At 43.8% G+C, this 16,684-nt stretch overlaps 1 protein-coding gene across 1 annotated transcript in view; it reads left to right on the forward strand.

Annotated features, from left to right (window-relative positions):
• Positions 1–336: 336 nt before the first annotated feature.
• MAP4K1 (mitogen-activated protein kinase kinase kinase kinase 1) overlaps positions 337–16,684 on the forward strand; it is a gene marked incomplete in the record, with an annotated part of 128,900 nt that continues 112,552 nt past the window's right edge. The window contains 1 exon segment of the mRNA XM_056541500.1: positions 337–578. Coding sequence (XP_056397475.1) covers positions 477–578 — 102 coding nt within the window.

A 16,684-nucleotide genomic window follows, 5' to 3' on the forward strand; every position in this document is an offset into this window, starting at 1 on the left:
ATTTCCCCCTTTCATTTGTTAATCTAATGTTGAGGGGGTCTTCTTCTCGGGGCCCCATTATCACAGGATTTCTGATGAATGCCTATATTTAAAGTGCTATGGTTTAAGGCGCTCTACACCCCTGCTTCTGAAAAACCACAGATAATATCATATCATGAGATTGTGTGTGCAAAATGACCAGCTCTATATGCTCCATCGGTATCAGTCACACTATCTTGAAGAAATGTACTTTTCTTGAGTACGTCTACGCCTTCCTCTTTATCTGAAGTCAGCTCTGCTATTCTTCTCCTCTGTATGGGTATCCATCACTATGTGAAACCACTAGAACTCTGCAAAATGAGTCTAGGGAGCAGATGGTAATACAAGGCTGAACTTTCAGGAAACGGCAGGGACTTGGGTTAACCAATCGTAGTGCACAGCGCTCAGGCACCCCCTGACTGCTGCTGGTGACACTTGCACATTGTAAAGTGTGCAGAATGGATGTGCAGGGTCGACTGGATTTTTCCAATCGAGACCCCCAGGATGTGTACGAACTGCTACAGCGACTGGGTAGCGGGAGTTATGGAGAAGTTTATAAGGTAAGTAATAGTGTGCAAGGATCTCTGCTGCTGAAAGGACATAATACTCTTATCATCTACAACACTGGTCCGCAACATGTGGTTCTGCAGCTGTTCCACAACTCCAACTCCCAGCATGGTGGAGATGCTGGACGTTGTAGGTTTGCAACAGCCACAAGTTGTGGACCACCAGTATTTAGTGTGATTTCCTAATAAACATACCTTATGCATTCTGCATTCTGTCCTAACATTGTATGCATGAGCAGAAGCACAGAACTACTTCTCTTTTCTCCATGTTCATGTGTGCAAGATGTCCCCATTCTCTGTAGTGCAGCAAAAAAATTGTACCGTATTTTTCGCCGTATAAGACGCACTTTTTCTTCCCCAAAACTGGGGGGCAAAAGTCGGTGCGTCTTATACGGCGAATACACGCCTATCGCGGCGGTCCCTGCGGCCATCAACGGCCGGGACCCGCAGCTAATATCGATCGCGGTGATGCCCTGTATTAACCCTTCTGACGCAGCGATCAAAGCTGACCGCCGCATCTGAAGGGAAAGTGACACTAACCCGGCTGTTCAGTCGGGCTGTTCGGGACCACCGCGATTTCACCGCGGCGGTCCCGAACAGCCCGACTGAATAGCCGGGTTAGGGCCTACAGGACACGGGGAGGGACCTTACCTGCCTCCTCAGTGTCTTCTCCGTTCAGGGATCCCCTGTATGGCCGGCGCTCTCCTTCCTCGTCATCACGTCGTCGCGTACGTGCGTCGCCGTGCGTAACGATGTGATGGCGGTGACGGAGAGTGAGGATACCCAGCCGGCAGCAGAGACGTTCCGGAGCGACGGGGACATGGCGACAACGATGGAGCGACATCTAGGGCAGCGGTGACGGGTCCGGAGCGGCGGGGACACGTGAGTATTACGTCCTATGCAGTGGTCTTCAATCTGCGGACCTCCAGATGTTGCAAAACTACAACTTCCAGCATGCCCGGACAGCCGTTGGCTGTCCGGGCATGCTGGGAGTTGTAGTTTTGCAACATCTGGAGGTCCGCTGATTGAAGACCACTATTGGGTTCAAAATCTTTATTTTTTTAGATTTTGCACCTATAAATTGGGTGCGTCTTATACGCAGGTGCGTCCTATAGGGCGAAAAATACGGTATTATGTATCTGAAAGTTCTGAGAAGTGGAGATGTGTAAGAGACAGTCGTGATCATAAAGAAAGATATGCAATTTTGGACTTCCTGTCAATAAGCTTATTAAGAAACAAGACAGTGGCTCTTTCCTCAGCTTGAAATGGTTGATAACAGAGATCAATAGATTGTAATCAATTACAAAGCCAATGGTCTTACATGAGGACGGACATCAGGTGTTAAGTCCTTTTTAGAAAATAAGAGATTTATATGATTGTTACAGTCATGGCCGTAAATGTTGGCACCCCTGAAGGTTTTCTAGAAAATGAAGTATTTCTCCCAGAAAAGGATTGCAGTAACACATGTTTTGCTATCCACATGTTTATTCCCTTTGTGTGTATTGGAACTAAACCAAAAAAAGGGAGGAAAAAAAATCAAATTGGACATAATGTCACCAAACTCCAAAAATTATCTGGACAAAATTATTGGCACCCTTAACTTAATATTTGGTTGCACACCCTTTGGAAAAAATAACTGAAATCAGTCGCTTCCTATAACCATCAATAAGCTTCTTACACCTCTCAGCCGGAATGTTGGACCACTCTTCCTTTGCAAACTGCTCCAGGTCTCTTATTGGAAGGCGCCTTTTCCCAACAGCAATTTTAAGATCTCTCCACAGGTGTTCAATGGGATTTGGATCTGGACTCATTGCTGCCACTTCAGAACTCTCCAGCGCTTTGTTACCATCCATTTCTGGGGCTTTTTGATGTATGTTTGTGATCATTGTCCTAATGGAAGACCCAAGATCTCGTACGCAAACCCAGCTTTCTGACACTGGGCTGTACAGTGCGACCCGAAACCCGTTGGTAATCCTCAGATTTCATGATGCCTTGTACACATTAAAGGCACCCAACCCCAAAAGCAGCAAAACAACCCCAAATCATCATTGAACCTCCACCATATTTCACTGTAGGTACTGTGTTCTTGATATGCTTTACCAAAAAGCTCTCTCTTGGTCTCATCTGTCCACAAGACATTTTCCCAGAAGGATTTTGGCTTACTCAAGTTCATTTTGGCAAAATGTAGTCTTGCTTTTTTATGTCTCTCTGTCAGCAGTGGGGTCCTCCTGGGTCTTCTGCCATAGTGTTTCATTTCATTTAAATGTTTACGGATAGTTCACACTGACACTGATGCTCCCTGAGCCTTCAGGACAGCTTGAATATCTTTGGAACTTGTTTGGGGCTGCTTATCCACCATCCAGACTATCCTGCGTTGACACCTTTCATCAATTTTTCTCTTCCATCCACACCCAGGGAGATTAGCTACAGTGCCATGGGTTGCAAACTTCTTGATAATGTTACACAGTGTGGACAAAGGCAAATCTAGATCTCTGGAGATGGACTTGTATATTTTTACACAATTTTGGTTCTCCAGTCCTCAGACAGTTCTCTTATACTCTTTCTGTTGTCCATGCTTAGAGTGGCACACACAGACACAAAATGCAAAGACTTAGTGAACTTCTCTCCTTTTTTATCTGCTTTCAGGTGTGATTTTTATATTGCCCACACCTGTTACTTGCCCCAGGTGAGTTTAAAGAAGCATCACATGCTTGAAACAATCTTTATTTTTCCACAATTTTGAAAGGGTGCCAATAATTTTGTCCATCCCATTTTTGGAGTTTGGTGTAGCATTATGACCAATTTGCTTATTTTTTCCTCCCTTTTTTGGTTTAGCTCCAACACACACAAAGGGAATAAACATGTGTATAGCAAAACATGTGTTACTGCAATCCTTTTCTGTGAGAAATATTTAATTTTCTTGAAAAATTTCAGGGGTGCCAACATTTACGGCCATGACTGTATGTAGTGACCATGTATGAGTGGTCACTTCTCCATCAGAAATAAGGATCAGCACCCTTGTTCTTGGGATCAGTGTGGGTCACAATGGTTGGGGCTTCACTGGTCAGACTTATAGGACAGGGGTCTATGGCTACAATAGGTTCATTGCAGTAGGATGAAAGCATCAACATGATTCTTAAGCAACCTCATTGTTTCTGAGGGAGGAAAAATATACGTATGGATTGTAAGAATTCCAACATAATTACAGATATTGTGATTATCCTAACTTGTCTGCAGATTTTTCCCTTGTTGGGAAAGCATTTCATTTACACACTGGTTATGCTGTGACTTGTAGATGGCCAATGTCAGAGCTCCAGCTTAATGTAGGAAAAACACTTTACAAGGTCATGTATGAAATGGTTGAGGGCTTTGAATACAAGATTTATTGGATCTTTAGAAAGGATCTAACTTAAAGGGAATCTGTCAGCTGTTTATCATGCTCAGGGTTCAAGTGTCAAAGGGGCTATGCTGAGCTGCAGCTGATTGACATGCATGACTTAGTACTGGAAGCCAAGCCCTCTAAGTAAATCTGTAAAACATCCTTAACACGAGCTCTAAGCATGATATAGTACTGACAGATTCACTTTAACCCCTTCCCTCTTTGGCGATTTTTCAGTTTTGCACTTTAGTTTTTTTCTCCTCACCTTCTAAAAATCACAACATTTTAAATTTTCCACCTAAAAATCCATATGAGGGCTTGGTCTTTACGCCAACAATTTTCCTTTGTGCTACCATTAATAATTTCACCACAAAATCTACGGCAAAACCAGAAAAAATTATTTTGTGGGGCAAAATTGAAAAAAAAAAAAAAATAAGCCATTTTGTGCTTCCGTTTCTACGCAGTGCAGTTTTGGTAAAAATTGCCCCTTATATTTATTCTGTAGGTCCATATGGTCGCAAGGATACCCAATTTATATAGGTTTGATTTTATTTTACTACAAACTACAAAAAAAAATTATAACTGCACCAAAATTAATACATTGAAAAATGTCCTCTTCTGACCCCTATAACTTTTTTTTTTTCCCCATTTTTGTTTTGATCGGACCTTGTAATCACTTTTTATTCGTTTTTTTATGGTATAAAAACTGACCAAAAATACCCCATTTTGGACTTTGGAATTTTTTTACGTTTACGCCATTGACTGTGACGTTTAATGAATGCTATATTTTTATAGTTCAGACATTTACGCACGCGACAATACCACATATGTTTATTTTTATTTAAACTGTTTTTTTTTTTTATGGGAAAAGGGGGGGGGGTTCAAACTTTTATTAACTTTATTATTTTTTTTTACACTTTTATTTTGCAGTGTTATAAGACTTTATGCTCTTGTTGTTTCATGGCATCTTTTTAGCGTGTATATTTTTTGTTAGAGTAGACTTGGAGTTAGTGCTGGGTCTAACATTTGGCTGTGTGCTTCATTGAATATAGTTAGTTTGGCGAGCAGTGTTAAGGGTGTGACACTGCTGCCTCCGTCCACAAAGCCTCAGGTTATTGTTATTATTTTTCTCATGATACACCGTCAATTTACTTTCATAATGCAATGTAACAACCGTCAGAGGAAGAAGTCGGTGACACTGACTGACCATGCTGATGTCACGAGGAGCTGCGGGGTACACTACTCTATTAGTTATGCTGCACGATTTAGGCCACCTGCTGACTGCGATACTTGCTTTCCCCTGGCCATACTGTGTTTTGTGGCTTCCTGTCTCCTGCATGACACAGGTGCATACAGCATCCTCTCGGCTTCCTGTAAAACGCTCTGTGTATTCTACCCTTCTTTCTCATGGTAACTACTTCAGCGCTGGATGGAGTCCTACAAGGCCAAAACCTAAACTTACTTTAACCCCTTAAGGACACTTAATTGAATTTTTGCGTTTTCGTTTTTTTACTCCTTGTCTTTTAAAGGGGTACTCCGGCGCTAAGACATCTTATCCCCTTTCAAAAGCATAGGGGATAAGATGCTTGATCGCGGGGGTCCCCCGTGATCTTGCACGCAGCACCCCGTTATAATCAGTCCCTGGAGCATGTTCGCTCCGGGTCTGATTACTGGCAATCACGGGGGCCGGAGCATTGTGATGTCATGGCCCCGCCCCCATGTGATATCACACTCCGCCCTCCTCAATGCAAGCCTATGGGAGGGGGCGTGACCGCGGTCACGCCCCCTCCCATAGGCTTGCATTGAGGGGAGCGGAGCCGTGACATCACAATGCTCCGGCCCACGTGATTGCCACTAATCAGACCCGGATCGAACATGCTACGGGGCCTGATTATAACGGGGTGCTGCGTGCAAGATCACGGGGGTCCCCAGCGGCGGGACCCCCCCGCGATCAGGCATCTTAGAGTAAAAACAAAGCCCCAAAAGTTGCAAAACTCTTATGAAAATGTTATGGTAAAATGAAAGGCGTCATTACAAAGTACAACTGGTCGCGCAAAAAACAAGACCTGTGGATGGAAAAATTAAAGAGTCATGTCACTTAAAGGGGTACTCCGGCACTAAGACATCTTATCCCCTATCCAAAGGATAGGGGATAAGATGCCTGATCGCGGGGGGTCCCGCCGCTGGGGACACCCGTGATCTTGCACGCAGCACCCCGTTATAATCAGGCCCCGGAGCGTGTTTGATCCGGGTCTGATTAGTGGCAATTGTGATGTCACGGCTCCGCTGCCCTCAATGCAAGCCTATGGGAGGGGACGTGACCGCGGTCACGCCCCCTCCCATAGGCTTGCATTGAGGGGGCGGAGCGTGATATCACATGGGGGCGGGGCCATGACATCACAATGCTCCGGCCCCCGTGATTGCCAATAATCAGACCCGGAGCGAACATGCTCCGGGGACTGATTATAACGGGGTGCTGTGTGCAAGATCACAGGGGACCCCCGCGATCAAGCATCTTATCCCCTATGCTTTGGAAAGGGGATAAGATGTCTTAGCGCCGGAGTACCCCTTTAAGGGCCATGACTCTTTTAATTTTTCCATCCACAGGTCTTGTTTTTTGAGCGACCAGTTGTACTTTGTAGTGACGCCTTTCATTTTACCATAACATTTTCATAAGAGTTTTGCAACTTTTGGGGTTTTGTTTTTACTCAGTGCACTTTACAGTAAATCTGACATGTTCTCTTGATTATGTGGGTCAATACGATTAAAACAATACCCATGTTTACGTAGCTTTTCTAATACTATTTTTAAAAAATGTTAAACTTTCTTAGCAAAATCAGTATGCTTAAAATTGTATTCTGATCCCTATACCTTACTTTTTTTCTGTAAAGGGGGCTGTATGAGGCCTCATTTTTGTGCCGTGATCTGTAGTTTTTAGAGGTACCACTTAAGCTACTTTTATTACAGATGTGACTAAACATCAGCAATTTTTGACTTTGGAATTTGTTTATGTTTATGCCATTTATCACACAAGATCATAAATATTATATTTTAATAGTTTGGATATTTACACAAGCATCAATACCAAATACGATTTTCCCTTTTTTTTATTTTTGGAAAAATGGGGATGATTTACATTTTTTATATAGGGGGGGGCTTATTTTTATTTTAAATTTTTTTTTACAATCTATTTCAGGGGACTATTTAGGGGACTATTCCTAGTAGTCTTTCAATTGCTTTTACTGTTGAGAGCTATGCATTGGCATAGCACTGATCAGTTAGATTTGCGATCTACTTGTACAGTCTGCCTGACGGCAGATTATATAAGAAGATTCCCTGATAGCAGGGTAGGAGACCTCTGGCTGTCATTATCACTCAATGGACCCCCGCAATCACACTGCGGGTTGTCCGATGAGTGTCCCCAAAGCCCCGCCCGCAATAGTATTTTCCTATATTAGATGCTGTGATCAGCACTGATCATGGCATTTTAAGTGTTAATGGCAGACATTGGCTGGATAGCCGATGTCACCATTAGCACTGATGTCCCTACTCCTGCTTCACAGACTGTTAACAATCCAGGGCATAAATGTCAAGCCCCTTCCCATAGGCTTGTATTGAGGGGCGGAGCGTGACGTCACACGGGGGCGGAGGCGTGACGTCACACGCCGCCGGCCCCGTGGTCGCCGGTAATCAGACCCGTAGCGAACATGCTCCGGGGACTGATTTTAACTGGGGTGCTTAGTGCAAGATCACGGGGGTCCCCAGCGGCGGGACTCCCGCGATCAGGCATCTTATCCCCTTTGGATAGGGGATAAGACATCTAAGTGCCGGAGTACCCCTTTAAGCCCTGGGCAGATATTTTCGGCCTGCATCCTTTAATGGGTAAACCTAAAGAGGGCTATTGACCTTCTAGCATTACTAGAATAAAATGCTAATATCTTTTCTAGAAATACAAAAAGTTTAATGATCTCCAAAGAGTTTTTACTTGTACCAAAGCCATAGGCCCTGTTGACATCTGCATGTTCATTTCCATTGTTCTGTCCTGTCATAATGGCAGAATATAAAAATGGCAGTGTTGCTGGATCTGGCACATGGTGACACTCTTGGTGTCATTATATGGTCCAATAGGTTTTATTCTTAGGGTCCATCATTTTGCTGGGCAGAAAAGTGCTCCATGTTATGTTTTGTCCAGTGATATTTGACAGAATCTCCGACCAACTTGATATACCTGACCAACAGCTGTTTATTCAGGGACATTGCTATCAACAATGTAGTATGTTACATAGTCTGCAAAAGTGAGCGTCATGAATTGAGATAAAGAGAGAGTGCTATTAAAGAGAACCTGTCACATTGAAAATGCAGTCCATTCTGTAGGTAGAATGTTATAGAGCAGTGGTCTCCAACCTGCGGACCTCCAGATGTTGCAAAACTACAGCTCCCAGCATGCCCGGACAGCCAACGGCTGTCCGGGCATGCTGGGAGTTGTAGTTTTGCAACATCTGGAGGTCCGCAGATTGAAGACCACTGCATAGGAGGTAATACTCACGTGTCCCCGCCGCTCCGGACCCGTCACCGCTGCCCTGGATGTCGCTCCATCGCTGTCGCCGTGTCCCCGTTGCTCCGGAACATCTCTGCTGCCGGCTGGGTATCCTCACTCTCCGTCACCGCCATCACGTCGTTACGCACGCCGACGCACGTACGCGACGACTTGATGACGAGGAAGGAGAGCGCCGGCCATACAGAGAACCTGTCACATTGAAAATGCAGTCCATTCTGCAGGTAGAATGTTATAGAGCAGTGGTCTCCAACCTGCGGACCTCCAGATGTTGCAAAACTACAGCTCCCAGCATGCCCGGACAGCCAACGGCTGTCCGGGCATGCTGGGAGTTGTAGTTTTGCAACATCTGCAGGTCCGCAGGTTGGAGACCACTGTTATAGAGCACGGGGAGCTGAGCAGATTGATATAAAGTTTTGTGGAAAAATATTCAGTATAACTTGTATTGTATTTATTTACATCCCTGATCTTTGTATGCTTATAAGACCAGTGGGCGGTCCCACTCAGTGATTGACAGCTTTCCTATATGACTATGCAAGCACATATGGATGTCACTCAACAAGAAGACCGCCCTCTGGACTCCTAGGCTTAGATTGAAGTCTAGTGGGCGTTTTTATCAGTGATTAGCAGCTATCTCTGTAAGCAGAATCATAAATGAGCAGTTTAACTCTTTATAAAGTAATAATCTTATCATGATATCAAATTCCTCAATAAAAATTTTTTACTCCAGATTTCACTGCTGCTACTTACTGTTTCTCCTCACAAGCAAACAGGACGTCAAGCTTCATACATATTAGTAGTTTGTAGTTTATTTGAGTAACAAATGGACTACCGGTACTTATTTTGGGGTAATCCACACACCTTAGTCAGGTCCCACCATGTGGTTTTCAACAGGAAAAAATTGGTCTTTGTAGCTGATCTCTGCTTGAACAATAGATTAAAGGACAATCCACAAATGGATGGGGTTAAAGGGGAACTACGATACCTATCATCTTATCCCCTATCCACAGAGTCTGATCGTGGGAGTCTGACCGCTGGGACCCCTGTGAACTCCTGCCCTGTGCCCCAGCTCTCCTCATGCACGGAGCGACCACCGCACAGAGCGTGTCCCATAGACAGCGCATGAAGGGGGAGTGTTGACCACCACCATTTTGGAAACAGAACACTGGAGTGCCGTGCTGAAGATCGTGGAGGTCCCTGCGGTCGGACCCCCCGCAATCAGACACTTATCCCCTATCCTGTAAGCAGGGGGAAAGCTGTAAACTACCTGAGTTCCCTTTTAAGTTGCAATACCAGACAAAGCCCATAGACAACAGTATGTAAACTATAGGAATAACTAAGTCTTGTTTCTGACATTGTGGCTTGGAATTTTTGTTTCCGATTGGGTAGGTGCTGTTACGGTACCCATACACATTGCACGCCTTCCCCATCAGATTTATCAGGAGTTCTCGTCTGTTTTTCTATGAACTTGTGAATAACTTTATCAACTCTTCACAGAATCCTGAAATCCTTGGTGTTTTCTATAGACTCTGAGGGAAAACCCATCCTAAATCTAGTGCATGTATTATGTACTTATCTGAACAACTTTAAATCCGCCTGTTTTTTATATGAGATTGGCACACTCTGACATCACTTTGATGCCCAAGATATTTTTAGGCGCTGCCACAATGATGGCGGTTGCCCAGGCATCCTCTTTCATCTTCTGATGCAGTAAAGACAGGTCACCATTTCATTCTTTGATCCGGGCCGCACAAAATTTTGGGCCAGCCCTGCTGCAGCAACCCCCCCCCCCCCCCCCCCCAAATAATTTCCCATAATTCACAATATTACCTTACATTAACAGAATATCTCTCTGTAAAATAAACTTACCAATAGTAGCACAATATAAGGGCCAAATAATACTCCCGCACCATGGCCATATATAACTATCACAAATACCAATTTAACAAATGATCTCACCATACAGCTCCCTGTACCTGCCATAGCATTCAGCTGAGATGGTGAAGATATAGTTGAAGGTGGTGGTAGTCACCTAGAGGTTTGGGACAAAGATCTAGGCCTAACTCTAGAGCTGAAACTAACAAAATAAAAAAGGGGAGGAAAACTAGGTCTCACCTTCTCATATTTTGGGCCAACCCTGCCGCAGCAACACAACCCCCCCCACCACCAAAGGGGATAAATGTATGATCACTGTATGATAGCCTAGAGCTGTCCTCATCTACCACTGGGAGTTCCATGGTCTTAGAAATGGAGCTGCATTGTACATGTTCTACTGCTCCTCCATTTCTCAAACTGGTGAGGAGAAATGTAAGAACAGGACCCCCATTCTAGTGAATGGTAGCTGTCCCAGGGGTGGGGACCCCAATGATCACACTTTTATTAACTATACTATAAATATGGTATATAGAAGAGAAAAATCCTTTTATAGAGGAGACTCCTTGGTTGATGACATGTCTGGTCATTACAACTGTCTGAAGATAATTTGGATTGTTTTTAAAGGAAATGAGCTTAAATTAAAAAAAATTGTTTTTACAAATTAAAAACAGGTACCAATACATATCCTTTTTTTTTTTTTTTTTACCTGTTTTTATTTCCTATCTGTAGATGTGTTTTTGGACATGATTATGGAGGCAGCCATATTTTGTCTGAGCTGTGTTTAACTGCATTCAGAGACATGCTTTACAGCAGCCACATGGAACAGAGGAACCTGTAGCCTGGAGCAGAGGCGGCTCTAGAGTTTGTGAGGCCTTAGGCAAAACTTGAACATGACCCCCCCCCCCCCCACCGAACCCCTCTCCCGGTCAATAAATGTATGTAAATAGCGATGTGTATAGTGTATGCATCGCCGCTTACCAGGGGTGCATGCAGGATTTTCTTAAAAACATAAAATAATACCACCCCCAGAAGGACATATAACTATTGCAGTGACTAAATAATATTCATACTGTTAAGAAGTAAAACACATTATATACTGCCCAATAACACCAACAACGCCACTATACATGGGACAAATAATTTGCCACACCATGACCACCAAATAGTGACTGGATACTGATACTGAATGAAAACCACTGTACACCAGTACAGACCAGTATTCTCCCCTTGCCACAAGGGCCCTCGAGTAGAAGGCCTTAGGCGGCCCCCTTACTTGCCTAATGGTAGAGCCACCTCTGGTTTGGAGATCACTCATTGACTTCTACAGGAGAGTGCTATAGGTATATTCTGTGACCTGTGCAGAAATCACTGTACGGGGTGAACAGTGCCTATTGTGAAGGGCAAGATCCTGTGTTATCTATACATTGGTATCACCTTTAGGCTATAGGCACACATTTTTTAGCTGTATTTTGCAGCTCAAAAAAGTCATTTTTTGTTAGCTAAGTTTAAAAAAGTCAGATGATTTTTCATATGTTTTTGGCTCTTTGGCCATTTCTTAAGACTTTTCTGACCAATTTTTGGCCATAGTTTCAAAAGCTTTAACCCAAAAATGACTTTTTTCAATCGAGAGAAACATATTTTGGGCTGGCATTTTTTGGCCATAAAAAAAATAAATTGCCTGACACTTCATTTTATGTCCATAACAATCATGGCCATAAATCAAGTGTTTTGGCACTAGGGAATTTTTTTCCAATGAATTCACTCGAACTCAATGAAAAAGAAATGGCTGTTTCTCGAGCCAACTGTGCACAAAGTCTTGATTATAATCCTGCAGGTGATAAAAATAAGGAATACACTGTTGAAAAGTGATCTTTACAGCACGAGAGGTGTCAGCTTTTTATAGGCCCAAGTAAAAAATACCAAAAACTCTTTCTGATGACACATTCCCTTTAGATCTCCCCCCTTGAAACTTTCACTTCCATTAAGTTATTTTTATTTTTGTGCTACATTATAAATACTCTTAATGTATTTTATTGGTTCCTTTTTTAAGAGAAGTAAATAATTATTTGCATTTTATGTACTAATGTAAATGCTGGTGTCAAAAGGATGTTTATCTAAGTTTAGTATCTGTGCTCATACTGTAATATAATGAGTGTTTAGTAAAATTAGCTCTGTACACAGTACATGTAAAATTCTGAATTATTTTATATAGCTTTATTATATTTATTTATTATATCTTTACCCATTTTTCAGTTTATACTTATAAGTTTCTTTTTGGCATGTGGAACCCATCACCATGCATGTTATCTAATTCTAGTAGATCTGATATTCTTGCTCATTTGTCGGCCAATCGCTAGCCCTATTACACAAGGCTATATTGGCCTGTTTTATCAATTATATTACAGTGTAATAAGGCTTTAACCAATAAATAGATGAAATTTGCAGACAAGCATTGTTAGGACAGGGAGAAGCAAAGGACAGATTTTAGTTACTGTATTTGACCATCAATTTACAGAATTGCAAAACTTATCGATATGCCGGGGAAGAAAAGCATATCCATAGCAAAAGATTTGCTTTATCCTGGCCTTGGCTGACTAGTATTATACCTACTTTTATCCTAGTGTGGTGGCCCAGTACGGGATGGCGTGTCCTCGTACATTTCTCCTGCCCTGTCAGGCAGAGTCCCTCCATGTCCCCAGTGTAACCCCTATTGTATATATGATTGTATTACTAGTGTACTGTTGCTTTAAATATTATACCATGAGCTTGTTACCCAGGAGGCACTAGTGACCAGGTGACCCCCAAGGGACCTATGGGATCCTTATAAGCTCCCCTATAAAACCAGGGGAGGGGCTGCAATCTCTCTCTTGGAGCTTCTCGCTCTTGTTCCTGAGGTCCAGTGCTGTCAAGATGTCTTACAGAGTGTATCCAGAGCATTGGAGGCCTCAAGCCTAATGTCTGCAGCCACAAGTCAGCTCAAGTAAGCTAAAAGTCATCGTCTTGTCACTCACAAGTCAGTCATCAGTCAAGTCAATTGTCTAGTCACTGTGGCCTGCACTAAAGTGTCTCTACCTACTGCAAGTCCCGGCAAGCCTGAGAGGTCCCCCTGTGTCACTGGTCACCTCCTTGGGATATTGGCTGTACTGCATAGACTGTCATCTGTCTACCCTCAGAAAAGCTACCGTTGTCCGTAACTTGGCGTCAGTGTCTTCATTAACCCCGTGCCTAGCCCAGGACCAGCAGTATTACCTTTGGGTGGTTATGGCATCATGACAAGAAGGGGTTAATAACATCTGCCCCTAGGGTTATAACAGATACCCTGCATTGCACCCTGCTGACACCACACTAGAAATTCCTTTCCTGAAATGCAATTAAAAAAAAAACACAAAACTGAAAAAAAAAATTAAGAGAATCCTGGCATGTCCCCCCCCAAACAAAAACCAAAAAACTAAAAAGAGGACTCCTCATAAAGAAACAAAAGACTGTGATGATAAATATGGTGCCAGGTGATATGGTCTTTTACTCAATGCAGCACTGGGACATGTCTTCTTGGTTCTATGGCAGGAATTACAAAATCCTGTTCTCCCACCCTCTGTCCCAGAAATTGAGCATGGCCATCTGATGGACAATCTGTTATATACAGTTCTCCTCAAATGTTTGAATACCCTAGCATTTGTAAAATTGTGGCATTGATTTAGAAAATTTTACTGTTAATGGCAAAAACTTTCTGTTAATAAACCACTTAGGCCGGGCTCACACTTTGGATTTTGTCTGGCCGGAGATTCCGAGTGTGGCCAGCACCGACTGAGTCAGCGCTAGGATCGTACAGACATTGCCGTCCCCATAGATGTGGAGCGCGGATGCGGAGCGGAAATCCACCAGAACATTGGACAAGTTCAATGTTCTGGCGGAATTTTTCAAGTGGATTTTCCGGGCGCAAACTGTGCAGCAAAATTCCCGAGGGGAATTTCAAAACAGAATTCTAGTGGAAATTCCACAGTTTGAACCTAGCCTTAAAGAGTGCCCATCACCAAATAAAACTTTTAATATAGTGTTCCTTGTGTAATTGGCAGACACTTTCCCATTTACTTGCTTGTAGAATTATCAACATAAATATGTTTAAAATGTAACAGAGAAAGAGCCACTAGGTGGCTCTGTTCTGTTCCCTGCCCCAATTAATACAGTGAGTTTGGTCTCCTCCCGACCTGGCAGGTGACCAAACTGAGGAAGTGCTTCTCTGCACTGAGCTTGATTGACAGCTGCACAGAGCCTCACTGAAAGCTGTAAAGAGCCTCATTAAAAGCTGCAAAGAGCCTCACTGAAAGCTGCAAAGAGCCTCACTGAAAGCTGCACAGAGCCTCACTGAAAGCTGCACAGAGCCTCACTGAAAGCTGCACAGTCTTATTGAAAGCTGCACAGAGCCTCACTGAAAGCTGCACAGAGCCTCACTGAAAGCTGCATCGAGCCTCACTGAAAGCTGCATAGAGCTTCACTGAAACATGCACAGAGCTTGAGGTCTTCTATTCATCACAGCTCTGCAACAATGTGAGGGCAGAAGTTGTCCCCCAGCAGGCTTCAGTGATGTCATGCCTGCTGGGAAACACCCACTTTCTCCTGCTGGGAGATTGCACTATGTGAGCAAGAATAAAGGTATGATGCACAGATTTTTAAATCTCTGAAATGTTTTTTAAGGGTGGAGGAGTGTTAGGAGTAGTTAGGGAACATAGCTACTAACATAGTTAGTTTAGAAAAGTTTATGTGGTGACAGGTACTTTTTAAGGACACAGAGCATTTTGGCCTTGAGGACACAGACAGTTAATAAAAAAAATATTTTCCAGCGGAGTACCCCTTTAAGGTGCCTTTTTGCAACCGCTAAGCTAGATTTCTTCAAGAGACTAAACATATTTTTTTAAATTTGTAAGCGAACATTTTTGTCTAGATTTTGTTTATCCCTCACTCCGACATCAATGTTGGGGGGGGGGGGGGGGGGGTCTTACTGGACCTCCAACCTTGACTAATGCTAATGGTTCACCCCCAACCATGGTTCTATCATGTTACAGTATAAAACAAGGGTCCTTTCAATGACTGGGGCAGAAGCATTTGATGTTTTGATAACATGACAAGTGTTCTTAGATGCACCATTCACTTGCTGATATGTTTCAAGGTGATGTAATAAAGTATTACTATAACTAGGTGATACTCTGCAATACTTTCCACGGAACCCAAAGGAGACTCCCTCCTACGTTATGGGTTCCCTCGTCTCTGTGTATCGATAGATGTGGTGTTTGCTGTTCCACTGTGTCATCTCTGAACGCTGCTGATGGCATTTAAATGTTACTTTTATAATACAAATGAATTAATAATAGTCATTCTCTGTTCACAGACTAAAAGAGTGAGGTGTTTTAAATCTATCACCTTCTCCCTCTAGTTTGTGTGGCTTAGCAATGGTCATAGATAAAAAAAAACATATATACCGTATTTTTCGCCCTATAGGACGCACCGGCATATAAGACGCACCCAATTTTAAAGGTGTAAAATCTAGAAAAAAAAGATTCTGCACCCAACAGTGATCTTTAGCCTGCGGACCTCCAGATGTTGCAAAACTACAACTCCCAGCATGCCCGGACAGCCAACGGCTGTCCGGGCATGCTGGGAGTTGTAGTTTTGCAACATCTGGAGGTCTGCAGGTTGAAGATCACTGGATAGGAGGTAATACTCACCTGTCCCCGCCGCTCCGGACCCGTCACCGCTGCCCTGGATGTCGCTCCATCGCTGTCGCCGCATCCCCGGGGTGTCGCCGACGCTCCGGACGTCTTCTTCCCCGGGATCCACGCTCTCCGTCGCTGTCATCACATCGCCACGCACGCCGCTCCTATTGGATGATGTGAAGGCGTGCGCGACAACGTGATGACGTCAAAGGAGAGCGCCACCATGCAGGGGATCCCGGCACGGAGCAGACACCGAGGAGGCAGGTAAGGTCCCTCCCGGTGTCCTGTAAGCTGTTCGGGACGCTGCGATTTCACCGCGGCGGTCCCGAACAGCCGGACTTTTGCTTCAGACACGGCGGTCAGCTTTGGTCGCCGCGTCTGAAGGGTTAATACAGGGCATCACCGCGATCGGTGATATCCTGTATTAGCCGCGGGTCCCGGCCGTTGATGGCCGCAGGGACCGACCCGATAGGTGTGTATTCGCCGTATAAGACGCACAAACTTTTCCCCCCCAGTTTTGGGGAAGAAAAAGTGCGTCTTATACGGCGAAAAATACGTTATGTGGGAAGCCTATCAGGCTGAA

This window comes from Hyla sarda, chromosome 9 (genome assembly GCF_029499605.1).
Source record: "Hyla sarda isolate aHylSar1 chromosome 9, aHylSar1.hap1, whole genome shotgun sequence".
NCBI lineage: Eukaryota > Metazoa > Chordata > Amphibia > Anura > Hylidae > Hyla > Hyla sarda.